The sequence below is a fragment of the Cygnus olor genome, chromosome 19, assembly GCF_009769625.2.
Source record: "Cygnus olor isolate bCygOlo1 chromosome 19, bCygOlo1.pri.v2, whole genome shotgun sequence".
Classification (NCBI taxonomy): domain Eukaryota; kingdom Metazoa; phylum Chordata; class Aves; order Anseriformes; family Anatidae; genus Cygnus; species Cygnus olor.
Genome location: NC_049187.1, coordinates 1,196,274 through 1,224,268, shown reverse-complemented (window position 1 = coordinate 1,224,268; position 27,995 = coordinate 1,196,274). Strand labels below are relative to the sequence as shown.

The window sequence follows — 27,995 nt, the reverse complement described above, 5'->3', positions numbered from 1 at the left end:
TGCCATTTCCTGATTGCGGTTTGCCGACTCTGCCTTATTTATGGCAGCGCACGAGAAGTGCTCAGCACTTTGCTTCGGTGCATGCCCCGGCGCAGGGCTTCAGACGCAGAGTTCAAACTTCGGAGCGGGCACCGAAACAAATGGATCCCCTGCCACCCGTCAGGATCACCTTCAGCATCTCGTGACAGATGCTGTGAGGACTGTGATGCTCTTACGGAATAGACACCGTGCTGCCTGCCTTGAAAATACGCTGGGGTGAAACATGCAAATACAGTACCACAACAGATTATCAAGCTTGCAGAGCCAGCCCTCTTACATATGCATGTTATGACAGTCTTTAATCATATTAACACATCAGTGTATTGCAGGCAGGACCCTCCCTCCTCCAACACATGTGAGGATCCAGGATGGCATTCCCAGCCTGGAATGGCTGTGGAGCTTCCTCGAGAATGGGAATTGGGAATTGCTGCTGCCCCATTTCGCAGATGGGAAAGCAGAAGTCAAAACATCCAGGCTGGGAATGCTGAGCTGGTGTGAGCCCCTGCTGTGCCCTCTGCCTGTGGCCACCTGGAACTGGAATAATGAGAAAAGACATCGACCTTTTTCGGAAGGTCATTTTTGAATGGACCGTTCAGTAGCTGTCACCCAACGCAGCTTGGAAGACACTTAAAAAGTGAGGATGCGGGTTTTCAGGTTCTGGTCACCAACCATGGGGAGATTTTGACAGAAAAAGCAGAAACCTGGCATCAGGCAGGATAGATGAGCCCACTGAATGTTACCGGTGCAGCAGGCTGGCATGGCCAAAATGCCTTTCTCTAACACGCAGGAGAAAAGGGCACCTCATCAGAGGGACATCAGCCAGAGTGACACCACGGGTATCTCATCCTACCAGCATTAAATCATCCTTGGAACATCCTCCGACTTAATCAGTAGAAATTTCCTAACTCAAAACTGTAGAAATTCTGTGTTAGACCTCACACTGATAGATGAGAACAGGCCATTCTTCAGGTGGAAGTGATCACAATTTGGTTATATTCATTATGCACAAACAGGATGAGAGCCAAGCTCAGCAGCATAAACACGTGCTGATTTTGGAGGGCCAGTTTCACACAGCCAAAACCAACCAGCACCCAGGACGAGGACTTCAAGCACAGAAATCTGCCCAAGAACTGGCAACTCTCCTGTGGACCCCAACCCCATCGGCCACGTTAGGTGGACAGCCAGAGCAGACAGCAGGGGCAGAGGAAAAGGTATAAGAAGATATAAGAAGGCCTGGTTGGTGTTCCTGGCAGTTTCCTGATTGCTACTCAATTTCTGCATTTGTTCTGTATCTACAATCAGAAGAAATGGGAGAGGATTTGGGGAGGAGTGCTGAGGAAGCTCTAACACTGCCCTTCCAGAGGGAAGAGAGACCTTAAAAGAAGGCAAGGGATGATTTATCTACATGGCCCACAGAAATGGGATGGCAGGAGGCTCCCCCATCTTCCAAATGCACCAAATGGGAGCAAAGCTGGGTTAGGTTTGACATGAGTCATGGATTTGTCTTTAGCAGTGGAGGTGATGATGGTTGGCCTCATCATTGTGAGTTGTGATGGATTTTCTGTAGCTGAAAGTGTTTAAATCAGCACTGGATGTTCAAGGACACAGTTTAAAGGGACATAGGAGCAGCCTTACTGTAAAACTAAGGAGTGGTAAAGTGTTTCACGGTGCCATGCTCGAGACAGACCGCGTCCCTCACCCAGGGGCTGAAGCACAGCCAACCCAGCTGTCGGCTTCTCATTCTGCAGGCTTGGGTGGGCTGTGCCATGGATCTGTCACAGCCACTGAGGCAACTTGTGCTTCTGCCCTCCTCTCTGAAGGTGCTGCGGGGGCTCTGTAGGCACATCGGTGGTGCTGTGCGCAGCTGGGGCACGTTGTTTGTTGAGTGGGTGCAGAAGAGGCTCCGACCCATGCGGAAGCACACAAATGTAAATGTTAGACATCACATTACCCAGAGGTGCAAAGATTTTCGCTCTCTACCATCTTTGAGCAGGTCTCCTAAAGCCTCTAGAAGGCATCTCAGCACGGAGGCACTGGGCCCTCTGCTCCAGAGGATGCAGCAGCACGGGCTGGGACCAGGCTGTGAAGCAGACTGAACCCCGCGTCCTTCCTTCTTTGGGGGTTTTCTCCAAAAACCTGTATTTTGCACCTGAGAGTGGAAAGTCTTAAAGGTTGAGGAACTGCCCTTGGGCAAATGAGCATCCTAAACGCGGCTGTTTTTTGTTTTGTTTTGTTTCCCCCCCCAATCTTCCTCATACTTATTACATGCATTGAACATCCTATTTGGCTTCACGCTTGACCTTGGGGGACTCCTTGCTCCTCTTTACACTGCGCAGGGGGTGACAGAGGCTCACGAGCGCGCTTTGCCTCCTGCTTTCCCACATCCCTTCTAAGCTCATTGGAAAAACATCTTCCCTTGCCCAACTTCACCAATTCCCCTGCCCCTTTGCTTTTATTTAGCTCTGTAATTACATTATCTGATTGTACAGCATTTTGGAATGAAATCTGCATGAACGATATTAAAAAAATAAATTTCTATTTCGCAATGTCTTTGAAGCTATCTTTAGTCTGGGCAACCAGAATAAAACCAGTGCTTGACTCTTCACAAATTTTCTGCTTCGTGGAGCTCTTGGGAAAGAGGGCTTCATGGGCCGGGGCAGGGAAATCCATGAGTTCAGATTATTTTATTAATACTATTAATAACTATCTTTTTGGCAGTGCTTCACAAGGGAGAAAAACACCAGGTATGCGCAAGATGTAATTATGTTTATAGTTAATGCTGAATGTTTTCCATGGGAGAAAAAGCGCCATGTTTTTTTTTTTTTTTTCTTTTTCTTTCTTTCTTTCTTTTTTTTTTTTTTTTTTTTTTTTTTTTTCCCGAGGAAAACAGCAAATTTTGCCGGGCAGCACCAAACGTCGCGAGGACGTGCCGGGGAAGAGCTCTTTCTCAGAGGGAGATGGTGGCGGGATGAGTTTCACACGAGGATGGGGACTTAATGCTTATTGTGAGAGACTTCTCAAACAGGGGGTGTCACCGCGCTCCCGAGCGCGGGGGCTCCGCGCGCAGCGGGCGCTGCCCACGCCGGCCGCGCTGCGGGGGACGGGGACGGGGACGGGGACAGGGACGGGGCGAGCGGGCGGCGGGGAGCGGGACCCGCCGCCAGCCCCCTCCCGCCCGGCCCCGCCGCCGGCCCGGCTCTCGCCCCGCGCCGCCCGCGGCTCCGCGGCTCTCGCCCCGCCGCAGGCCGCCGGCTTTCCGCCGCCCCCCGGGGCGGCAGCGGGGCGCTTCGACGCCGCCGCCGCCGCTCGCCCCGCGGCCCCTCGCCGGCCGCCCCCGGCCCCCGCCGCGCCCCGCAGCCCGGCCACAGCCACCCCGCGGGGGGCGGCGCGGCGCGGGGCTCGGCGCGGCCGGGGGCGCTTTCCCGGCCCCACGGCGCGGAGCGGCCCCGCGCCCGCCGGGCGGCGGCGGCGGCGGTGGTGCCCGTCGCGGGGCCGGGCCGAGCCGTGCCGGGGCCGCGCGGGGGCGGAGGGCAGCGCGGGGCCGGCCGGCGGCGCGGCGCGGCTCCCGCGCTGGGCCAGACTCAGCCCCTTTCTCCCGCCGCCGCTGGCTGCGAGCGCGCTGCGGCTGGAGCTGCCCCAGAGCGGCTTCGTGATGGCGGCGGCGGCGGCGGCGCGGGCTCGGCAGCGGGAGGCGCCCGCCCAGCCCTGCGCGCCGCGCCGCTAGCGGCAGCGCCCGTGCCCGCGGCGGCCGCCCCGGCCCATGCCCCCGGGGGGAAGGGGGGCTGCAGCAGCCCGGCGAGCCGCCCACCCGCGCAGCGGGGGCATCGCCCCCACTCGCCGCTCCTGGGAGGGCGGAAAGGAGGCAGCGGCGGCGGCGGCGGCGCCGGCATTGTGCGCGGCGGATCGCAGGCCCCGGCGGCGCGGGGCTCGCCTGCCTCCCGCCCCAGCCCCATGAACCAGCCGGACGGCTCCGCTCCGGCGGCGGCGGCGGCGGCGGCGGCGGGGAGCGCAGGTACGCGGCGGCCGGGCGGCGTGTCCCCGGGGGGAGGCGGAGGGAGCGGGGAGGGAGGGCGGCAGCCGCAGCCGCCCCGTCGCGGAGCCCCGCCGGCGGCGCTTTGGCGCAGTGCGCGAGGGGCGCCGCCGGGGCAGCCGGACCCGCGCCGCCGAGGCCTCCCGGCCCGGCCCGGCCCGGCCCGCGCCCCTCGGACCGGGGCGGAAAACAAAGCGGCGCCCAGCAGCCATGTCGGCGGGGACGAGCCGCCGGCCGCCTCGCCTCGCCTCCGCGGCCCGGCCCGGCCCCGCGCCCGCTCCCCGGCCCGGCTCGGCTCGGCCCGGCCCGGCCCGGCCCGGCGCCCCCGGCCCCGCGCTCCGGTCCCGTCTTTCTCCCTGCTGGAGCTTCTCCCCCCCCCCTCGCTCCCCTTCTCTTTTTTTTTTTTTTTATTTCTAATTTTCCTCCCAAACGGTAGTTTTTTTTTTTTTTTTTTTTTTTTCCATTAAAACGACGCCACCTAGAGGAGACTATTTTCGTAAATAAAAAAAAAAAAAGAAATTAAAATTGAAAAAAAAAAAAAGAGGAAATATTCAGCTATTTCTTATTTTTAAGAAAGTTGGCGCCGGGCGGGGCGGTGCGGGGCCAGCGGCCGGGGGGGACCCCGGCACCGCCCCGCCCAGCCAAATTTTATTTTTGTCCCTTTGGAAGCAAAGCCCTGCTCATATGTAAATGAAAATTAAGCTGGAATTTGAATGAATTCAGGTTTTTCTCTCCCCCCCGACCTGCCCCCCCCCGGTTCTCCTGAAGGAAAATAGAGGCTGGAAGCAGCAGAGTGCTCGGGAATCCAACTCGTTCAAGTTGGAGGTGGGCACCTCTGGATTAACTGCAATAAAATGATTAGTTTGGGAAAGTGGGAGAATTGCTGTTACGGAGCAATTAAGAATTGTACTTCATTGTAATTTTGAACTTGCCTACCACGGTGTGCCAGAACGGGTTTTTGCTGCAGTGCTTAAAGTTACTTGTTTCAAATAAGGAGTTTTGCAGGAAAATTAGACCGTAGAAAATTTGCTGTGGACACACCCCAATTTTTTTTTTTTTTTTTGTGATTTTGGATTTCATGCAAAACTGCTCTTAAACAATAAGATTCTAAACACGGTCCAGGAAAACACGAGGACAAGCAAAATTAAGAGTCAAATGTCAGTTTTATTTTTGAATTTCTTGGCTTTTCTGATGGTTTCTTCTGGCATAATTAAAACATAGTTTCCAGCATTTAATTTCCTACTTCATTTGTAAAGAAAAAATTTCCATAGTAGGGTTTTTTTCCTTTTTTTTTTTTTTTTAAGCACATGCATACTGTAACTACTCCAGATACTGTGGATCTTATAAATCTAGTATTTGCACAGGTTTATTATAAGGTCCGCCATGATATTATGAATGTGCATAATTAACAATATTGTGAAAAATTAATTGAAGATTTAGTGATTTTGATTATTTTTTTTTAACAGTAAATCTGAAGTGCCTTTTCAGGGCTCTGCCATGATATTTTTCACAATTTCAAAATCCTTTTTCTCCTTGACTCTTACTGCAAAGCCTTCCTGGAGTTTGAGATGAAAATCTTTTTTTTTTTTTAATTTGTTGTCATGTTCAGATTATTTTGCTGTTACGGGGAGCCTGCAAGTTTAGGACTGTGCACAGACTGGTTTGTTATTGTAGGGTTGCCCTTGAATACTGGGGTCTTGGTATTGATCTTTTAAAAATAAATAACAAAAGAGCTCTGAAACATGCATTGTTTCAATAAAAAGCAATATAGGAGAGATGCATGGCCTTTCCACCCAAAAGTGGGGGAGGGAGAGGAAGGGAAAGATTAGGTCAACATTGAGTTTTACCAACCTTGACACAGTCTCCTCTCTAAAATGGGGACAAAATAGCAAGATGGCTGGCTCCACAGCTGCAGCAGTTCTTTTTTTTTTTTTTTTTTTTTTTTTTGAAAAAGGCATTTTTAAATTTTGAACTCAGAAGAGTTTGTGGAGCTGCCGGGCACCCACCCACAAATGTTGAATTGCAACTGCTTAAAAAAAATTAAAATTCAATCTGGAATGAATTTTTAAATCTGAATTTCAAACCCCTGAAAAGTTTCTTCTGTTTTAATTTTATTTCATTGTAACTTGATCTTTGTTTGAAATTAGGCAGCACTGGCTGAAAAATTCAAGGTTCTGAGGCTGTTTTTCACCCTGCTCCCATTATTTTATTTCACATTTTGTGTTTCTGGCGGGGGGAGGGGGGGCGATGAGAAAATTTGCAAAGCAGGATAATTCTCTTGGGTGGAGGAGAAAATATTCTGAAATGTCAACTTCATATTTTTATTTTTGCGTTTATTCTCCCCCCAACCCCCCCAACAAGGACCCACCCTCTTCCTGAATCTTTTTTAGCAAATAATGAAACAAGTACCACGGTTACAGACCTGCAGTGGTACAGATAGAGCGGGGTGGCACATATGGGCAAAAATTACACACAATGCTCTAAATTGGATTAAACAATCCCGGAGAATATTTTATTCATGGTTTCAGCCAGGAAGCTGTAACATGCTGGCTTTTCCATATTCTTATGTGCCAAGAATTCCCTTCCTTGAGCTGCACCCCAGAACTTTCACTGACTCTGTGATTATACCAAAAGAGACTGTTTAGCTGTAATTTTTTTTTTTAAGGTTTCATACTTTTTTTTTTTTCCAAACAGAGAGCTTTTGATGCTGCTCTTTCTCTCCCTCTGTGCTCCCCCCACCATCACCCTGAGATCTGGGGAGAAACCCTGTGGCTGCATTGTAGGATCGGGGGGGTTACGCATTGATGGGTGCTGCATTTAATTATAAATAATGGCATATCTTTGGTTTGGGGCCACAAATACGGTGTTTTAGAGTTTTGTGTTTAAAGTTTGTCGTGCTCTCCTAAAATATCATTATTGAAATTAGTTTATATCTATCGTAACCTGTTTTAGTCTGTTGTGAGAATAAGTGAATTGTCTTGAGGTGGTTATTGGGGATGTGCTGTGTGTTGCACGTCTCCTCTGCAGAGATTTGAAATGCAAGGCAATAGTACTCGGTTGCAACTTGTGGGGATGCTGTCATACAGTAGGTGTGCGTACCGCAACCTTTACAGTCTTTAACTCTGCGTATATCAGTTTCATTTAAACAACGGCTTCCATTATATATTCCACTGGTGATGAAAAGCTGCGGTTTAGGTTATAATGGGTTTCTGAATCTAACCTTTCTGTGTGCTGGTGTCCTTCCAGGAGAAGCCTCCTCTTGCTTGAAAAATTTTTCATAATTTTTCATTGCAGTCTGCTTTCAGAGGATTTTTTTTTTTCTGGAAAGTTGATCAGTATTTATCATTTTAAAAATTGCTCTTGGGCAGCCAGGGAGGGGGAGGGGAGGAAGCAGCGATACCAACGCCGCACTGGTGGCAGGACTGAAACGTGCTTTTGAAAAAGGAAAAATTTTCAAAAAGTACCCAGTCCTCAGCGAGGGATGAAAATAGACACAACATTATTAAAGTAGTAGATAATATTTACACAAGCTCAATATAAAATGTTACGATCCTATTCGCATAACTCCAGAATAATTTAAATATATATCACTGCCGTAATGCCGCGCGTAGTACAGGTCTGGGTGCAGTCACGTGGCTCTGGTGATGCACAGCCAAGTTTGCAATTAGGCAAGCGCGGTAGTGAAATTAGGCTTCCAAAAATTGGATTTTTTTAAAAAATTTGTATTTTATGTTGGAAACCTGATGTTTCCAACATAAAACAGCTTGTGCTGGGAAGGAGTTGGGGTTTATGCCCTGAGGCTGTTCCGTGGGCAGCTCGGGCATCCTTCAGGTTTGGGAATGGGCACAGCGTCCATCCACACAGGGCAGCAGGACAGCTCGGCCCAGGTAACGTCCATCGCCCTGCTTGCGTGTGCGAAGCACGGTGTGTGTACAGAGGGGCTGCTGGATCGCAACTGCACCTGCTGCTGCTGCCCAGGGCACTGCAGGTTACTCTGATTCACCTTCTGATCCCCATCAACAATTATTTGTATGCTAATTGCGCTGGGGGCTTTCAGGAGCAGCCTAACGTGGACAGCATTGGTCCTGCAGTGTGCAGGAACGTGCCTTTTGTGTCGTGGTGCTGGCAGGATTAGGCCCTGGTTGTAAGTGGTGGGAAAAGCGGTGGCAAGAGAGCACCTGGGCACGGGGACTGCAAGTGGCTGGAGGTTGTGGTTGCTTTTCGGTGATGGACAAAAGTAAATGCCGCCGGGAGATACTTATTCCTTGTAATTTCTCAGTTTCTGAGCTGTTAAAACTACAGCATTATGTATATTTGGAATTGGGCATTTATGGATTCGGTTTGGCCGTACTGCATTTTCTGGGGAAGAAGTTTAATTTTTAAAGGTCTTTTATGGATTAATTGCTAGTCATCTGCCTCCTTTTTGCTTTTGTTTGGTTCCTTGAATGTCTCTTGATTATTCTGTACTATGTGATGCCAATTTAGTGGTTAACTAGTATGCAAACTACATCTGGACGTGTTGACTTTGCATTAACAATCATTGATTTGTCTGGAGCAAGGGAATAGAAATGAATGATGCTGTTTACCATGGATAGTATATGAAAAATAACCATTTGCGATGTATCTTTCATCAGTGGCATGCAGCTCTGGTGCAGCTTGTCACAGCGGCTCTGCCTCATCAGCAGTCGCGTGAGAGCTGAATTTTTAAGCCCTAGCACTTGGAGTGGGAAAGAAACCCAGGAAAGCAGCTGCACATGGTGTATGGTGAAGGTGGTGACTGTGTACCCGGCGTGGAAGAGGCTTGGCATGTGGCTCCTGGTCTCCTTGGTTAGCTCTTGGGGTGGTGGAAGGGGCATAAAGTTGTGGCAGAAAGGGAGGGGTAAGAAATTAATTTATATATATATGGACCTTTTCAGTTGAACATTATAATCACCAATGGTAAGTGGCGGGCTGCTTCTGTGACAGCTGAGGGCCTGCAATGCCTGTGACAGGAGGAGCATGGTTGGCTCCCATCCCCACCTTGTCTTGCAGATCCCAAGATGTGCCTGCAGTGCATGTTCAGGTGAGTTGTGGGACAGGGGAGATTGTGCTACATGCTTGGGTCTTCTTCAGAAGAAGGAAGGGCTGAAGGACTTTCCCAAGGAGTGAGTCCCTTCCCAAGACACGTGACGCTGGAGACAGCAGACTGTTTATAAAGGTAGGGTTCCTTCCCTTGGTTGATGTTGGATATTTACACCTTGAATCTGTCCTCCTCCTCCTCCAGTCCTGGTCCCTGTCTGCCATGCTGTCCATAGGACTCTGGTGGTGTGTGAAGTTGATTGTGAGCATCTATCTTCCTTTTGGGCTTGGGTCAGCAGCTTTGGTTCTTTGTTTTCAGAAATTGCTGAAATTGTGTTTGCCAGTTGGATACCGTAATGATGGATATAGGTAGCCTCCTGTGATGTGGGTATCCTACACCGACAATATTGAGCATCTAAACGCATGTGGAGGTGTTGGGCAAGCTGCATGATGGCTTTGTTGAGTTATTTGGGTTTTCCGTGTTTGATTATTTGTTGCTCCCAAAGTGAGTGATGTCAAACATGGCAGAAGATTAATAAGAGAAATGTGTCCTTCATACTCTTGAAAGTGTGGCTGCAAAGAAGTTTCTTATTCAGAGGTATATTTTGGGGAGGGATACAGCACTGAGGGTATGAGTGGTGTAGAAGCACCTCGATATTAGCAGATTAGGCTCTGCACCTGTACTTAAACCACTTCCTTTGTGCCAATATAGAAGAGGTTTTATGCTCTACATTTTTTTTTTGACAACTGATTGGCAGTTAACTCAGGTGTGTAACCCATCTGAATGCTCGTGCTGGCATGCTGGAATCCTTTTCTCCAACTGGGACATCTCAGGGAGTGGAGTTTGCTTGATGAGAACCCAGGTCCTCCCCGGGGAAGTCAAAGCAGCTGAACCCCTGAGCTTGTGCCTCTATGGGTGTAGAACGATCCAGATGATCCTGGATGAGGTCAGGGCAGAGCTGCAGGCTGGTGGTCCCACCAGGCAGAGACCAGACTTGTGGTGATGTGCTGCATCTGGAGAACCTGGAGGCTATGTGGCTGGTTTGCAGTAAAACTGCAGTGCTGTGGGGCAGCCATGGCTGTCCCCATGCTGAGGGCCTGGGGTGAAGGGCACAATGCTTGTCACTGGTGGGACCAGTGTCAAAACACCAATTCTGCTAGGGCAGCTCTTCTCGGGAGTCTTTCTCCTCTGTCATTATTTCTCTAACCTATATTGCCAAGGTACTCCTTAACGTGTGCTTTAGAAAGGCTTAGCTGGTGCACTGTACCTGCAAAGATTTAATTACATAGGCAAGGCCTTCCTTGCTTGTAATTTACAGTACTGCTGTTTGTTTCGCATCTATATTTGGCTGTCATAATGTGAAAAATAATGCTGGAAGTGGAAAAGCAGTGACGAGATTTTTTGTATCCTGATGCTGGCTGACAAAGAGAAGATGCCAACATTGGTGTGTGGAGCAGAGGCTTGGGACTGTTGAAGCCTCTGAGAAGCCATCGTGTGTGGAGAGAATCAATACAAGTATTTATGGTTATATGTATGGTTATAGTGTCTGAGAGACTTGGTCTAGCGATGGTTATAGTGTCCGAGAGACTTGGTGTAGCGATGGAGGATGGTGAGGCTTGGGCACTGCCTGGGCCTTCGGCTCTGTACTGGCCAGGGCTCGGGCTGCAAACACAAGGGGCTCAGTGAACATCAGTACGCTGGGTGTTTTTAAACACTGGGGATGGTATTGCGTGAGGTTCAGCATCTCAGCAAGTGACAGAAGTAAAACCAGGGGTGCTCACCAGGCCTTCCTTCAGCTGCCAGCTGAGCAAGTGCTCCGTGGGCCAGATGCGGTCACGGTCCTGTGCTGGTGCCATGTGGCACCGCTGTGTCCTTGGGGCCTTCCTTCATAATGCTCGTTGCAGTTTCATTTTGCTAGGTATATTCTGGCAACAAGTAATTTTTCAAAAGTTAATTTTTTACTCTGTGTGGGTGTAGGTGTCCTTTCCTGTCTGAAAATAACAACAGAAGTAAGTTTTCAGCAGAACTTGGGTTTGCTTGCGTTGAAGGCCCATCATTTAGGTTCTGCTTAGAGTATGTGGAGAACAATTTTAGTAGAAGTATTTAATTGCTTTAGGCCCATTTATGGAAGTATTAAACCTCGGTGTTCAGAACTCTGTGGCCAAAGCCAGCAGCTCTGTGGAGAGGAGAGCCCGACAGGCTGGTGTGGGGGGAGCAGAGCGGGGTGGTAGAAGTGGGGGCACTGGGGCCTTGGGGTGTGTGCCTCTAACCAGGGCTCGGAGGTGTCTGTGTTTTGGTGAGTTGTCTTTTTTTTTGTGTGACTATTTTAATTACTTGGCTACATGAGGGAAGAAGGAAACTCTACTTCAGCAGATTCGTATAATTTCTTATATTTAGACTGCTGGGTGTACTTTGGGAGTAGAGCTGAGATTACCCCGTCAGTCGTGTGTGAACTGCCTCAGTAGAGCTGTACCTCAAAACCCAAGAACAGCCACAGGCTTCTGGGTGTAAATCTGTCACTGAAGGTCTGGTGCTCTTCAGTCTGTGAGTTGCAAATCCTGAGTTTTTACCAGTGTTCGTGATGCTCATAATTTTGAGGGTGAGAAGGAAGGGTCATAAGGACAGAGGATAATTATTTGCTGGAAACAAAATACCTTCTCAGATTTCTGAATGCGTTTTTGAAACCCGTGTAGGGAGGCACAGCTGGATTTGGGTCTGGTGCGTAGCGGAGGGGAACTGAAAACCCCATTGAGAATCGATGAAATTCCCCTGTGCAGTTAGGTGATGCTGTCAGCAGGAGCATATGTTGGGACCTTGAGATGCTCAAGTGTGTCCTGGGGACAGTGGTGGTGGCAGTGACACATGAGATGGGTCAGGACTGACGTTTGGTGTCCCTGGTGCTGCGGCGATGGGCATGAGCTGGTGGGATCATCCCAGGCCAGCAGGGATGTGGACGAACTCTGCCAGCAAATGAATTAATAATTTAACAAAGCAAAGACTTGTTGTGGGTGTATTTTGACTCTTTGTCATATTTAGATTGTTTTGGGGCATGTGGCTTCTGATATCTGCTCATGGTTAATGCCACCAAGGCATACTACGTATTTATCTGATGGAGGGATATTTTTGCCTTCTTATCTCTCTTTATTGTAAGGGCCTATAAATTCAGCTGGGTGGTGATAACAGCAGTTAGAATTAGCGTTTCTCCTTCATCATGTTTTTTAGGATATTGCCAGAGAGAAAGCCTTGGAGGGGGACCCGCTCTGCTGTGGGCCGGGAGGCAGAGTATGTCTGGAGCAAGTTTGTAGGGTTGGAGTTGCAATGTGCGTGGTTTGAGAGTAGCGATGCAGTTCCCGCTTCTGGAATCGGCACGCAGATGTCAGAGAGATGTAGGCACGGGTCCATTGGAGCACCCTGCACTTACTGGCAATAGTCTTGCTGTTCATAAATGAGAAAAAACACCCCCAAACTGACAAAAACGAAAGGCCTTTTTTCTGAAACCTTGCGTGGATTTAACTTTTTCTTATTTTTTTTAATGTCTTAATTGGTTTATTTGCTAAGAAGTAGATTTACTGAGAATGCTCCATTGCTTTTGGTTTCTAATAATGTTGTGTAGATAGCAGTCACACGTTGTGAATGTTTGTTTGTCTAACTCGTATATGTTTGTGCTTTCCTCATTTTACAGAGAACTCTTTGGCCTTCCTATTCCAGCATAAACAGTGCTTGTGATTGTAGTTCATTATGTGATATTTAAAATGTATAAAATGAAATGTTCCTGTCTACCTTAAGCAGACGTATGTCTACATTTTACAAATTAACCTAATTAAATATATATGTAGAAATTTATGATATTCAGCTCCTAGCGTAAGATATGCAATTAGCATCCATGGAGCCAGGAAGGAATTTTCCATTTGTGTCTTGACTTTTCCTCATAGGATGTGTTTTTTTTTTTTTTTTTTTCTTTCAATGCTTTAATTTTTGTTCTGCTTAGGAATTCACGTAGGGACTAGTCCTAAAGGGATTTATGCTTGTGGTTAAATTTCCTCAAAAGGAGCTTTGACTGAAGTCAGTAAAATGGTACCTAAATACTGCACTTCAGCCTATCCTTGTAACTGTGCAGGACAGAAGGATTTCGTTTTGTTAAGACAATATTATCATGAGCAAAATATCATTCTGGAGGAAAAATGGCACTAGAATATTTACATTTTTCAAGCCTCTTCCTTCCTCCTACCCGAAAATAGAAAAAAAAATTATCTGTCTCCTCTGGATTTATGTAATTTTCAAGTGTTAGGCCAGCATTGTTTCCAAAACACACAGTCCTTCCACCTTAACTCTCTCTATGGCAAGAGAGCCCTTGCGCAATAAATACAAGGAACATATTCCATTAATATATGCTCTCATATAGAACTGTTCTGGCACCAGGAATAATACATTTTAGTTTCTTTTCTGCCAAAGTGTTTTTTTTTTTTTTTTTAAGTTGGATCACACTATAATAGTTTGTTATATAAATAATCATTTAGTCTATTTTGCATCTCAATAGTTGAATGCATTTTATTCACAAAAAGCCTTTTTTCCCCCATAAACATCGCCACTGTTACCCAAAGGTACTCTTTCCTAGCAAAACCCACAAAGTGAATGACGTTCCCAGCTTAGCTATTTTAATGATCCCACAAACCAAAAAAAGCCGTAGGAAATTTTTCAAAAGCAAACTGCAGAAACATGTTTTTGGGACATCATAACTTTTAGACTTTTTGTCCAATTATTTTTGTTAGATTTTCCAAGTAGTCATAACAGCAAACTGTAAACTCGAAGAATTTGGGACTGTTCTTTCTTTCTGTGGAGAAAGTTTAGGGCTTTTAAACTTGACCCAAAATGGAGCAAAGCTGACTCAAAGAGCATCCTTGAACAAAGCCACGGGGCTGTAGACCCAGCAAACATTCTGGCTCTGTTGCTAATTTGTGTTCAAGAACTATTAATAATTTTGTGCGAGGAAGGTGAGATGTTGGATCATAACCATTTTTCCCCTCTTGGACACCTCTGTGAATTCATCCTCCAGTATTTTCCTTTAACTTTCTGCCCTGCTGTGTTGCAGAGTCTCTATTTCGAGGCCTGGTGGAAATTTTGCTTTAAGGCACATCTCCAGACCTCTCTCTTTGCATGAGCTTTCTGCTCCTGCGTTGTCTCAAGTTGGTGGTAGATGGTTTCTCTTGCTCTCACTGGTTTTTTTTTAATGCCCTTTGCCTTAGGGGGGAATCCTTTTTATATGCGCTGGTCAGCCTTTTGTTTGTGCTCCTCCATCACCAGATGCTGAGTGGCAGCCAACTACGTAAATTAGAAGACAGCATTGCAAACTCTTCTAGGTTTTCTTGTAAGCCTACGGCTTTGCCAGTGAGCTCTGCAGGGCAGGAACTGTCTTACATCTGCGTCCCATGTAACTCCAGGTACTGGACAGATGATTTATTAATAATAACTTTGTTTTCCAGTCTGGCAGGTATATTGTACAGCTGTTTCCTTCTCACCTCTGCTTCATAACTCTGTGCTGACCCTTTGGAGGCTCCTCATGTTGCAGCCCCAGCGCGTGCTGCAGGCTCCTGTTAATGTGGATTTTTGGTAGCCTGGTGTTGCTGAGCGCCGAGGCAATGGTTTGTGTAATTGCAGCGTCTGCAATTTATTTAGGCAAATAGGAGCACGAAAAATATTTGCTCTTCCAGTTTTATTTCTACAGTTATTTTTGAGGTGGGACCACCAGAACTATGCACGGTGCTATGGATTCAGCGGTATGCGTTGGCACATTCTCCGTTCCTTTGCTAATAACTAGCTGCGTTTCACTTGCCGTGCCGGCCACCATCGAGCGCTGTGCTGACGCTGTTGGGGAAGTGCCCTCAGCTGCTCCTCGTCTGCTTTTATGAATGCTAATGGCTGATTTAGATGCCTTTATTTTGTGTATTCCCATATAGTTGCTTTTCCCCAGGTGTATTACTTTGCATGTATCCGTGTTGAATTTCATCCCCAATTTCGTCACCTGCTCTCCAGCTTCATAAGATCTTTCTGCTGCTTGTCATGGTCCCCCTTGGCTTTGGATGGCCTCAGCAATGTCTTCTGTCCACAGTCTTGGCTACCTCACTCTCCTCATCCCTTTCTCCGCATCTCACTTGGTGCGCTGACCAGGCGTCTGTATGGTCCCCACTATGAGATCGAACTATTCTTCTCCTTTATTTTCTGTCTTATTAGTTGTTAGGTGATCAGAACATTTCTTGCTTTATCCCGTACATATGACAGCATTGTGAGTGCGCTTGGTGTAAGAGCCTTCGTAGAGGAAACTTGGCGAAGACTTGGCAATTCGGGTATGTTGCATCGCACACTCATCCTTTTCTATTTGCTCATCAACACGTTCCGGACACCCTGATAGTTTTGTGAGTTGTGACTGCAAAGCTGTGTTGACTCCTGGTGTATCCTTTTTCTCTGTGTGAAGACAGATTTTGTTTCTAATTAACTGTACTAATTCTTCTGCTACAAAAATCAAGTTCTGCAGTTTGTAGTTCTTTGGATTTATTCTGTGACCCTTCCAAAACAGTGCAGTCACATTCTCTGCTTTGTGGGTTTTAGGTACTGAGGCTGACACGAGTGATTTTGTGGTACTAGGTAATTTTAATAGCTCAGTGCCTTTCAGACTTTTTGTTGGATACTGTCTGGCTCTGTTTTTTATTATACTGCTAATTTTTTTAGGCAGGTCTACATCTTTTTCCAGTGACCCTGCAGTTTGAGGCAGATACTCTGATCACTCCTGATGAAGGAAGGGTCCAGAAGGGGAGTTTCTGAGCCATTTCACATGCGAGCACTGATGCAGAGAAGTTGAATTTTTGTACTGTGGTTTTATCTTTCTTCAGTGCTTGATTTATACCAGACTCTGACTTCTGGTGCTTATGGGTTTGATTTTATTTATTTATTTATTTATTTATTTAAAATCAGTTTTTATTCCTTTAGCGACCTGTTTCTCTTTTTTTTTTGGATTGGCTTCTTATGGCTTTAAATTTAGCTTCATTGAGTTTACATTCTTCCTTGAGTGTGTCTTTCTGTTCCTAATGGCCTTTTTCACTCTGCTCTTTAGCTGTGCTTATTTTTTTAACAAGCCCCTTTGACAGTGATAGCCATCTTCTCCAAGTTCTCCACCTCACCTGCAGGCTCTTACATTTAACTGCTCCACTGATCTTTCTTTTAACAAATTCTCCCATTTAAGTACCCTTTTCTGCAGTTAAATCATAGCATAATGGACTTTGTGGTGCAGCTTTTGTGTTCCCAAGAGTTCTGGATTTGGAGCACGGGTGCAGGGCGGCAGGGCTGGGCTTGGTGGCTGCCTCTGGGTCAGGTTTTGGGGGGACAGGAGCGGCGGGACACCCGGCGGCCTCCTGCTGGTCTTCGAGAATGATGGAGCAGGGCTCATGGACTTGTATCTCCAGACCCGCATTTAAGGACACGATGGGGGGAGAGGTCAGATGTGGCCTCCGGAGCATCGATGTTGCATCAAACCAGGTTTTGCATTTGCAGGCCTCTGGGATTAACTGAGTTCTGCCGTTCCTGTCGTTGTATTTCCTGCCCTTGTAAATACCTGCAGCCTTCTGGTATTCTTTGACATGCCCGAGGTGCTGTCACCATCCTTCGGTGCTCACTGGTGCCGGAGCTGTACCTGCCTCTCGTGGGCGCGCTGCGGTCCCTACAGGTGCTCTGCCACCGGTCCCTACAGGTGTTCTGCCACCAGTTCGTGGCCGCAGCTGCCCTGGCGTGGCTGTGCATGCTCCTCAGCCAGCACGCCCCACTCGGCATGCCGACCTAACTTGGACACGGACGGTAGTGCGCTGACTGCTGTTTCCTACCTGAATTTTAGAAATATCTGTAACGTTTTTCAGGGATGCAGTATGCTTATGACCTCATCAATAGAAAATGCTTTACTTAAGCTGGGCGTTCTTCTGCGCTTGTTGATTTTCTCAGGCTATAGTTTAAATAGTCCTGTATGTGCCGGCATCTGTTTTCATTTTGGTTTTGTTGAAGTCCGGCTTTCTTGTAGGAGCTCTATCTCCTTTGGGGTAAGCCCTCCTTTAGCTCGTGCCTTCGGACCCTCTGAAGCCGCCTGGACCCACAATTGGGTCCGCAGAATTTCAGAAGAGGGCACCACATAGGTCCTGGGTTTTACTTTTTCCCAGTTTGTTTTGCTTCCAGGATCTGTTGTCTTCTGTGTCATTCATGTGCACTTTTCAGGCCCTGCTGTGAAACGAGAGCCACGTTCTGATTTGGGGCTTGTTCTGAAGCCAGGCCCCAGCTTGCTGTGCACAGGGCCCTGCGCCCCCCTCTCACGCTGGCCCTCCAGCGAGCTCGCTGGGCTTGCCACGAGAGACTGGGGAGAATGAAAATAAGGGAAAAAAAGGAATAATAAAAGGAAGAGATGACAGTTATCCTTGAGTTAGAAGTTATCAAGCGCAGAAAATTGATAAAGGAAGTTAAAAACACAAGGGAAAAAATCTGTGACTGTCACTGCAAAGAACAGTAAGAAAGTATTTATATTAGGAACAAAAGAAATTCTAATAATGGTTTGTGTAGACTTATCACGACTGCGGAGAGGTAAAACGCATAATAAAGCAGAAAAACTAGACATGTTTAATAAATATTGCTGTTCCCTATTTGTAAAGAAGAGGTGTGATGTATTCATAGTCCATGTGCAGAAGAGGTCTGCCGTTGTTAACAGGGAGGGTGTTGGGCAGAGGCTGGGAAGTGGAAGAAGCATTTTCCAGCTGGCACGTGTGGGTGGTGCTCACGGGGGAGTCCTGCAGGGGATGGATGGCTGCCGGGTTTCCTTTTTTTTTTTTTTTTTTTCTTTTTCCCTTTTGGGCGTTTTGAGAACATTCCAGAAAAACTGGCAGATGCTGTTGCTGTACCATCTTAACCCAACATCAGTCTGGGGACGATGGAGCAAAGGAGCACACGAAGGAAGCGTCGGGAAGGAAGCGATGGGAATAGCAAACCACTTGAGCTCATTCTTTCGCAGAAGTGGTGGCGGCACATGTCGTGTGCTGAGCTGGTGAAGTGTTTTGGTGTCGGGCAGCGTTTGGCTCCATCAGCTGCTTGTGGCATCGCGCTCGTGTGAAGGTAGAGCTGGATGGGGCCTGGGATGCCCCAAAGGCGCGGTGCTGCCTGCCCCGTGGGCCTGGAGCCAGAGGCTCACCCGGGCCAATCTGAGGAGCTTTGGTACGGTCAGTTGTAGGATTTGTGCACTGGGAGATACGATCTCGAGGGGGTGCTTTAGAAATGGGGAAAATAGAGAAGGAGCAGAGATCCCAAAGCAGGCTTTTAGGGTGGGAAAGGGACAATTGCTGCAGCGGAGGCAATGACACCGCATCTGTGGGAATGGGGTTATGCAAACCACGGGTGTGCAGAGCAAGGGAGCTATGTGAAAACCACTATTCTGTCTTTTCCTATTGCTTGTGCGTTAATGCAATATCCCTATTTTCAGTTCTCATTTTTTTTTAAGAGATGTTGTAAAGTTGGAGAAGACGCAGACTGTGTGGCTGGAGTGAAGCAATTCAGGGAGCCAAGGAAATAGTCACTGGTATTTGTTCTGAAATGTTTTGGGACGTGCACAGTATTTTGGGAAATTCTCTCTGGCAATAAGATTAAAAAAACCACTTGTTGATTTTTATCTTTGTAGAGCCAGTTCTCCATGGATTTTAAAAATAAATAAATAAAAAATAAAAGGCAGGTACCAAAGAGCTCTTCATTTTAGCAGACCATGAAGCAAGGAACAATACCTGGAAGCTGAATCCAAACATTCAGATGACAAAATGAAGACGCAAAAATATTTTTAAGAGTAGGAGGTGGAAATTTTGAACAGCAGGGGAGATCAGCCATTAGAGCAAACTACCAAGGGAAAATGTGGACGCTGCATATCTTGATGCCTTTGCTTATTCTCTGCATCTATGGAATATGTGTTTCAGAGTTTTCTGGCAGAGTTTAGCAGTTAGGCAGGGGAGAATTGCTGTTATGTTATAAAGAATGACTATTCTGTGGTTTAAACAAAAGATCTCGCTCTCTGTCTCTCTCTTTTGGTATCCTGTTTCCCAGTGTCCAGCAGCAGATGGTTGGGGAAGGATTATAAGGAACAGAGAAAATATTGAGTGAGCCTTTAATATACTCTCACTTCTGTCGAATAATGGTGTAGGGACTTACCAAGCCAGAGCCTCAGTCTGAACCCCTGTCATTAGTGAGACAAACTCAATTACCGTTCCCTGCTCACATTCACCATGGCGCTTGGAAAGGCTCCTGCTCCCCAAATCGTGCTACCCGCGCGTGTCCTCCTGCGTGGGAGTGGCGGCTCGCGCAGCCTGGGTAGCAGCTCTGCGGCGTTTCTGAGTCTCTCCAAACTAAAGATGGATGCTTATTCCCACTCCGCAGCCCTGACCTGTTTTTCCCAGCTGGAATTGTTAGTGAAATGCAGCATGGATTTGTAGTTTGCTTAGGTGAACCCCAAATTACACCTACGTCCAAACCCTGCGGGATGCACCAAAACTTCCTGGTAGTTTTGCTGGGCCGGTGTCAGACCATGGCACGTGCACACACACAGGCACCCCCCAGCGTAAGCCAGCGCACGAAGCCAAAGTGCTTGCAACTGTTTTTTGCCCCTAGTAGAGATATAACTAATGAAATTCATCGGTAATCTCCTGTAACACTGAGCACAAAAGGCTATTTGTTTACTTTTTCAGGCAGGAAATGATAATGAATAAGGTAGTTAGGGAACACATGGGACTCAGTCATTAATAATCTGCTTAATATTCCTAATGCAGAAACGATAGGCAGAGCAGTGGAGAGAAGTGTGCCTAAAGTGCTGTATAAGAATACGGATTTGCCTCAGAGCACCTCATGGTCCGGAGGAGACTTCGTTCCCTCGTCCAGATAGGAGGGAAATGTATGGCAGAAGAAATGGGAGGTATTTACAAACTGTTGTAGAGATCAGAGAGGAAATTTCCCCTGGTTAACTCTGAAATCAGGCAAAAAGCAGCAACTGTGCTGAGGTGGCTAAGTGAAGATGTAAACAGTATTAGAAGCAGTAAGCAGTAGGCTTTTAAAAAGTATAAACAGTCTGGTAAGGACGAGGATAGGAAGATCTATTAAAATAAGCAGAAGGCAGTTAAAAGGATAATTAGGAAGGCGAAAAGAAATAGAGAAGATTTAATTGCTAAGAATATTTTGACTTCAAAGGGTTCCTTAGATACATTCAGAGCAGACGGAAGCTAGCAGAGGAAACTTGTCCACTGAAGATGGTGATAGCAATTGGAGGAAGAAGATATGGGAACAACCTATTTGCAAAGGAGCTGTTTAATGCCTTTGGTAGGTGATAGGCAAACTGGGTCCAGGACCCGATTTGTGTCACGTGCTGGGAAGTCCATGATCCGAGGGCGTGGCAAAATGCCGGGGCATGCTCATTTTGTGGGGATTGTGTTTTTAAGCTAAGAGGTACGTGCAGCTTGCCGCCAAGCCTGGAGTCTCCTTGCACAACAAACATACCTTGTTGCTGCACTGACCTGCTGAGCGTAGAGGTGACCTCGAGCCACAGGCGATTTTGAAGGATTAGATTTTTCTTACGACCTTTACAACCATCAGAGACATATGTGTGTGCATGTATGCATATATTTGTATGCATACTGTGTGTGTATACATCTATTTTGCACAGAAGCACAAGGCTTGTCATCTGGGAGTGGACGTTTGTAGCAAAAATGGCAATTTTTTGTGTATGTGTTTGGTGTGTACTCCATTTCCAAAATCCTCCCTTTCTAAGCTCAGTGAACATTTGAATAAAAAAGGTAATGCCACAAACAAAATGAATTCTGGCTGGAAGCTCTCGAGTTCTGCGCATAAAAATCTGGAGACAAATTATGCGGTAACTCTGTAAGGTCACTAGTTTTTCTTTTTTACAGTCTACAGAATGGGCTTGGAAGCTTTGATCAAAGTTGCTTTTTCTCAGCAAGCCGCCCTTGCAGTAGAGCTGGAGTGTTACGAACTCCTTTGTGTGTGTAATTAAAAGCCGACATCTATCTTGATATCACGCTGGCGGTTAATGTTTCGTTTAGGAAAATGGGTTGACTTGAACATGCTGGGAGAGTTGGTGATTCTTCTGCTTGCTGGAGCAGGAGCAGATGGATCTGAGGGCTCCCCTTTGCCTGCCCGGGTGAGCGGGTGTAACGGCTTGCTCTGATTTGGAGAGCAGGATTAGCAGTTCCAGAAGGTCTCGTTATATTTTGTCATATGTGTTTATTAGGATGGAGTCCACGTGGTGTTGTGCTAGGTAAGTTGTCACAGCCTGTCTCAGTGAGGCTGTCTCAGCGATGGGTGCCTCCCGTTGGGTCTGTCCCTGCCGCTGGCTGGTCGAAGACAGTTCTGGTGGATCTGTGGAGTCCAGACTTTGAATTCCTGCTTTTCACCCAGCTGCCGCTATAATCTGAATTTCAACAAATCTGGGAAGAAATGAGCAATATTTCAAGTGGCTGCAGTGCGCAGCTCTTCAGTTATATTCCTGGGGTGCTGTGGTTGCATGGGCAATGCCTCACCAATAGACCGAGTTTCCATGTCAGCGCGCGTTGGGTGGCTGGTGTCACATCTTGACTGGAGGGCGGAATTTGTCTTGTCAGGAATGTGACCAAGTCCATTGTTCATGCATTACGGCTTGTCCCTTAAAACATTACAACATTTACGCAGAGTGGTTCAGACTCGCAGCATCGCCTGTGTGTTTAGCTTGGGGTTGCCAGCTCCATCGGCTTGAATGAAGTGTCCAGCTGTGCGCGGCATTGCTGCTGCTCTCTGCACAAGCTACGCTCCTTGTCCTTGTCCTGGAGAAGCCCTTGTGCCTGCCGGTCGCTGTTCCCTTGCACAGCCCTTCCTTCCTTTGCAGGCACTGGAGCAAGTTCGTCCGGGGCACGAGGGAGCTGGTGGGCTGGGGGAGCGGCGGCGGCTCCCTGAATTCGCATCTCGAGGCTCGGGTGTAACCAGCAGATAAATAGCTGGCCCATTTTGGGAGGGCAGCTTCTTTAGCAGGATGGTGTTCTATAAGCTGTTACATTTTTAATGGAGTGGGGAAATGTCCTAAATATCAAATGCTTTAAGTTTTCAAATGGGATTTGAGAGGTTTCCTATTGAACGTTATTAGCCCAGATAAGAAGTTATAGTCTTGTGAGTAAAAGAGCTCCTCATACAGAGAAAGAGCTTAGCATTGATACTTGGCAAGTTCCAACAGGCCCAGAGTGGATGTTTTTCATGTGCCCACACTGTTTTAATAATAAACCTTTTTATTTTCACCTGCATTAAGTGCTAATGAGACCAGGGTGTTGTTTGGGCTGAATGGGAAATAAAGCAAGACAAGAGCGCGCCACATCTGTCATCATGCTCTGCTTCCCTCTTGTCCTCAAATCTGATACCCTTCAACTTTGTTTCATGCAACCAAATGACGATCAGAGGAAAATAGTAATTTAATTCAAGGGGAGAAAAGTTAAATTAAAGTCAAAAACCAATATATGGGAGAAATTTGTGCAGAAGAAATGTAGATCTTGAGGGAAAGCTTTAGTAATTCAGCAGATGTTATCAGCAGCAAAGGAGGATGTGTGTTGTAGTGGAGAAGAAAAGAAGGACTACAGAGTCCTGGAGCCATCAGCCCAGACAAAGAGATGAACAGGAGAGATCCCGGACTGTCGTGGAGGGAAGGGTTCGCTAACGAGATGTAGTTACCGCAGCAAGCCTCGCTTATGCTGGAGCTGGCACCGCGGCTGTTTTCAAATCGCAGCCGGCTTTGGAGAGGAAAGTGAACATATTGCCTGCAGCAGAGGACCTGCGCTTGTTCCAGCTTCTCTGAGTGTTTATGTGGTGCAAACACAGTATCAGCAACTTGCCTGGATGGCGGATGAGAAGACCTTGTAGATAGTGAGCAGATCTTAAGAGGACATGCAAGTAACTGACCTCGAGTCCCTGTATCTTATGTAGCTTGTTAGACCAAGGTTTGCCTTGTAGGAAAATCAGAAATACGTGCAGCCTGTATAATGAAAACTTGAAATTTTGGCAGACCTGGTCTTGAGTTCCTTGTTTGCCCTGCAGCGATCCCAGTAGCTAGCCAGCTTGCAGTCTTCCTCCGTGCTGACTGCTGCAGCCAGCGGGCGCTGGCCGTCAGCTGCTCTCTGGGAGCAGAAGGAGTGAGCAGGAGGTGATGGTTTTCACCTGACGCAGAGGCTTAAGTTGGAACAAGAGCAAACCAGAAGATGTGCCTCTGTCATAGCAGCGCAGTAATTAAGCAGTGGGGAGGAAGTGGCAGAGCTTGTTGAGTAGCTTCGCTTGGATGTGCCAGACTCTGCTTCCTTCTTATCAGCGGCCCTTGTTCACTGCGTGGAAAGAAAAAATGTGAACAAAACCTAGAGGAAGTTTCAGAGGCTGTGACCTGCCTTTGTTCTTCCTCATGGAAGATAATTGAGAGAGGAAGCTTGAAAATGAGATTACGTCTGTTGTCAAGACTGAGCGAGCTTCTTTCCTCGTTTCCTAAGTCTCCTGGGGAGAGCATCCTTGGTGTTATGGAGCCCAAAACGTGCTGTGAAGGGGCACCTTCTGCCTGCCATCAGTTGGATGGGGAAGGTCTCATCCAGTATACCAGGATGTTTCTCTTGATAATAGGAGCAGCAGGGGACTTTGAGGCAGTTCTTACTGAGGTGCAGTGTGGTTGGGAGGTTCTATTCCTGTTCACAGACAGAGGAGCCCAAGGAAGTCAGTGTGGTTCAGGCGAGACTCCTGTGCCTTGGAGCAGCCCAGACACATCCCTGTGGCACCATGGCCATGGGCTGGGACCTGGGGCAGGGCCCGTTCGCAGGGCCAGTGGGGGAAGAATATCTGTTTCTGTGGGGTAAATTTGCCGTAAGCACCTTTCTCAAACTGTGCACAGACTCAGATCTGAGGTTGTTCTAATAAAACCCAGATCACACCCAAAGCTACTGGTCCCAGTCTGTGTGGTGAGATCCCACCAGCACGTTCAGGCAGGATGGATTTCCATGAACTCGAAGGATCTTTCTGCTGCTTAAATGTCTGCAGTTGCTGCCTGTGACAATACTGATGGGCAGAGACTTGTTATAGAGTCTGGGTGGTGGTTCAGCATTGGAAGTTGAGACAGTGACAAGAAACTAAGGAGGAAGTAGGAGATCTTGGGTCGAAGAACAAAGGTGATGCCACAGTGGGGGACTTGGTAGGACAAGCACCGCAGTGCTGTGGAGTGAGGGGTCTCAGGGCTGGCACAGGTAGGAGAAAGGAGAACGTTCTTGGAGGAGGTGGGAGAAAACCAAGGGTGAGATGGTGTGCAATGATAAATGATGATGAATTTAATATTTTGGGGTTCAGATGTGTTGATGGAAGTCACTGATTTGACTGACGTTCAAAGGGAAAGCAAAAATAAAATCTCTCCACAGTGCTGACACCTTTTCTCTCTCCCCACGCACACCGTGGTGAGGAACATCCCTTCCATCAGCCCAAATGCAAATGAAGGGGAAAGGAAGGAGATGACTTGAAGGAGTCTCTTAAGTGCGGTGCCTTTGGGATCGTGGCATAGGTGCTAGTGTCTGAAGCAACATCACTTTGGGATGCAGGAAGCCACGCCACGCTGGGATGTCCGGGCGCATCCCTGGAGCTCGGTTCCTGCAGAGGACAGGTAGTGGTGGAGCGTTCTGCCTAGAGGATCGGTGTCACCGTGGGTGAGACCAAGGTGCCACAGAAGGTGCTCTCCAGAAATTGCTCCAGGTGTTCTCCTCTGTTCTGTTCTTGATGCATCTTCCAACAGTCCTTTGCCTCAAAGACATTTCACTTGAGGGCTTGCTGGTTTTGATCCTTCCCTGCTACTGGATTTGTAGTGAAATGTTATTTCTGAAAATAAGATGCTCTGTTCGTTCTGTTTCTAGAGATTAATCTGTTCCCTTTTTCTTCGGCTGTCCTTCCATGAAAGGATTGCTGGTAGCCTGTAAAGGCTGCATAACGTAGCTTTCAGTAAAATTCTCATTTCAGCGAGCTTTCAGTAATTGACCTGTTTGCATCAACCATTGCAAAAGCAAGTGCAAGACTAACTACACCCAAAACCTGCTGTGTTGCTTGGTGTGATACGCAGACACGTGCGCTGCACCACATATTTTTGCACGGTTGTGTTAGCGATTCCTGGCCTCCTGCAAACAGCTGGTGCATCCTCTGGAGATCCTCCTGCCATGCTCCTGGCTCCGCGCTTGTGTCTTTTGGCATCCGGCGGTAGGACCGTGGCTTTGGCCGGCGCTCCAGCCTCGCTCCATCCTTGGCTGCTGCCGCTCGAGCGGCATAACAACGTGGTGTCGAGCTACCTGATCCAACCCATTGACTCGCTGGCCTGGCGTACCTCTGTCGCTGCCTGCTGCATTCACGTCCAGAAGCATTCAGGATTTCCTTTAAAAATAGCTGAGAGCTAGAAGTGCACTTTTAATGAGAAATACTTTCCAAGTGCAAGCTGAAGGCAGACCAACACGTTATGGTCTCCTTAAGTTTGTCGGCAGTGTTACCGACTAACTCGAGGAGGTGTGAACTCCCTTAGCCCTCGTTTGTTGGATGTTAATGACACTGCTAGTCATCCCGTGGAGGGGAGGAGTGGGTGGCAGCAGAGCCTGCAAGATGGAGTAGGGAGCCCGGCCAGGAGCTCGCTGTTGGCAGAAAACAGAGGTGCAGGTCCTGTGCCTCCTGTCCATGCCCTTCTGCTGCTTCTCTCGTGGGCTAGTGTTTGTTGGAGCCTTCTGTGCGTTGATTTATCCCCCCAACCCTGGAAAAGAACACAAAAACCTGTGAAGGCTGGGAAGAGGCAGGGCTTTCTGCCAGCTTGGTGAGTAAGCTGGCTTATGGAGGGGAGCAGTGAGTGGGGAGGCAGAGGAAGGGTGGGAGGAGGAAGGCACCCCCTCTGTACTGTGAGACCAGTTTGGTCACTCGGGAGCCCACCTCCCACATGGTGCGAGGGGCTGAGGATTGTGGCAGATGAAAGGGAGAGGACCGAAGTTCAGATGGGAAGGGAGACCTTTCTTTTGGGCTCTCTACAGCATGGCCAGAAGTAGGACTGTGGCTCGTGTGGGCGTGCTTGAACCTTCCATAACTCAGTTCGTGGCGTTGCTGTGACCGGGCAGGGATGTCACTGCCGCATCACTCAGCAAAAGCTGTACTCTTGCATCTTACCTGCCACTTCGCAGGCAGGCTCCGCTGTCCTTTGGCTCATGTCTCTCTAGGTGGGTTACTGCTGGTGCCTGCCGCGGTCTGGGGACACTGCCCTGCCTGCCACTGTCCCACCCACTGCTGGCTGTGGCCGCAGTGCGGAGCAAAGGGCTCACCACCCTTCCCACCACGTGCTTTGTCACAGCACGTTTTCAGAATCTGGAGTCGTAATCCCTCTGTGGTCCCAGCAGCAGGTGTCTGACACCTTTTTTGGCCTGATTTGGCAGCGGTGGCTGTTCAGCTTGCACTAGCTCAGCTGCTCAGTGTGCTGGCTGGGGTCAGGTCTCGTGGAGCTGAGCACCACACAGTCCCGTGGTTTTATAGTGACAAATGGTTGAAGAATAAACCGCTCACAGGGGGTGCCTGGGCCGTGCAGGAGCAGGACCTGTGTTCAGAGCCCTGGAAAAGTGCCACGTCGCCTGGGCTGCGATGCCACCCTGCCATAGCCAGCCTCGTGCTGGACCTGGACCGGACCCCGTGCAAGTTCCCGTCACAGCACAGAGTCCTGTGGCAAACACACCACCAAGCCACACGTTCGCCCTGCTGTTTGGCCTCCGCTGGGTTTGTACCGCAGTAGCCGTACCCAGTACCTGCAGGCTGCACCGCGGTTCTGTCAGCGGTGCTGTGCAGGCAGCTGGCTGGAACTGCAGGGCAGCCGTTGCAACGGTTGTTTCCCAGAAAGCTGATGGATCCTACCCTTAAGCTAAGTAAAAGTCAAATGAAGAGCTTTGTTTTAGTACGTGCTATGTAAAAGTTTTCGTGTCTCAGCTTCTTCCCGTTCTCTGCAGTCATCGGTGCCGAGTCTCACCCTGAGCTTCTTTGCAGCCCCAGGGCAGTCCTAGCAGACTCCAGAAGACACGTGGAAACTTTCACGCTCGCTGTTTCCAACCCTCTGCCCTTTCCGCAAGCCTTGCAGCCCTGCTGTACCCTCTGGACATTGGCTTTGAGCAATTGCCCTCTCCTCAGAAGCGGTTCTCAGGTGGTTCTGTGAGGCGTGCCCAGCCCATCGGGCTCACCAAGAGCCGAGTCGTTGGGAAGAGGGGCCTGGGACAAGAGTGGTGGAGCATCTCCCACCTCCGGTGGGCTGTCACCTGCTAATTCAGAGCCCTTCATGGTCCTCTGGTCTGCTCTGTCCTCTCCTGAAGGACTGGGAACTGAGGTGTGCTCTGGGCAGCTCCAGCTCTCTCTATTTCTTCCAGAATTTGTAACAATTTCCCAAGCTGTTGCTCACCAGGGTGCATAAAAGGCTGGTAACAGGAACGGTGATGAAAGCCGCCTTCTGCTCCCGACTTCAGAGGAGGCCGTTGTGCTGCAGCATGCTTACACCACCATACCTCAGGAAAAAGGTAAAATCCTTGAATCGGGGAAATCCATCAGTTTTCCACATGCAGTCAAATCTCAAGACACTGTTCTCTATGCAAAACCTCTTTACTGGGAGAGTATCAATGGAGGGCAGCACCTAATTTCACCCGGGATCAAGCTCATATCTGAGCAAACTCTGCTCTGTTTGCTGGTGTGACAGCAGATGGACGTGAGTGAACCAGCCGGGCTTTTCTGCTGCTGTGAGGATTTATTACGATGTTTTACCTACCCTGG

At 48.3% G+C, this 27,995-nt stretch overlaps 1 protein-coding gene across 2 annotated transcripts in view; it reads left to right on the top strand.

Annotated features, from left to right (window-relative positions):
- The first annotated feature begins 2,930 nt into the window (after positions 1-2,930).
- Positions 2,931-27,995, top strand: part of ZNF618 (zinc finger protein 618) — a 165,652-nt gene continuing 140,587 nt past the window's right edge. The window contains exon 1 of one of the 2 annotated variants that reach the window (XM_040532085.1): positions 2,931-3,044. In XM_040532085.1, coding sequence (XP_040388019.1) covers positions 3,036-3,044 — 9 coding nt within the window. In that variant the 5' untranslated portion in view covers positions 2,931-3,035. Of the gene's footprint in view, positions 3,045-3,780; positions 4,052-27,995 lie in introns of those variants that run through there. The other variant, XM_040532086.1, reaches the window with a different exon arrangement.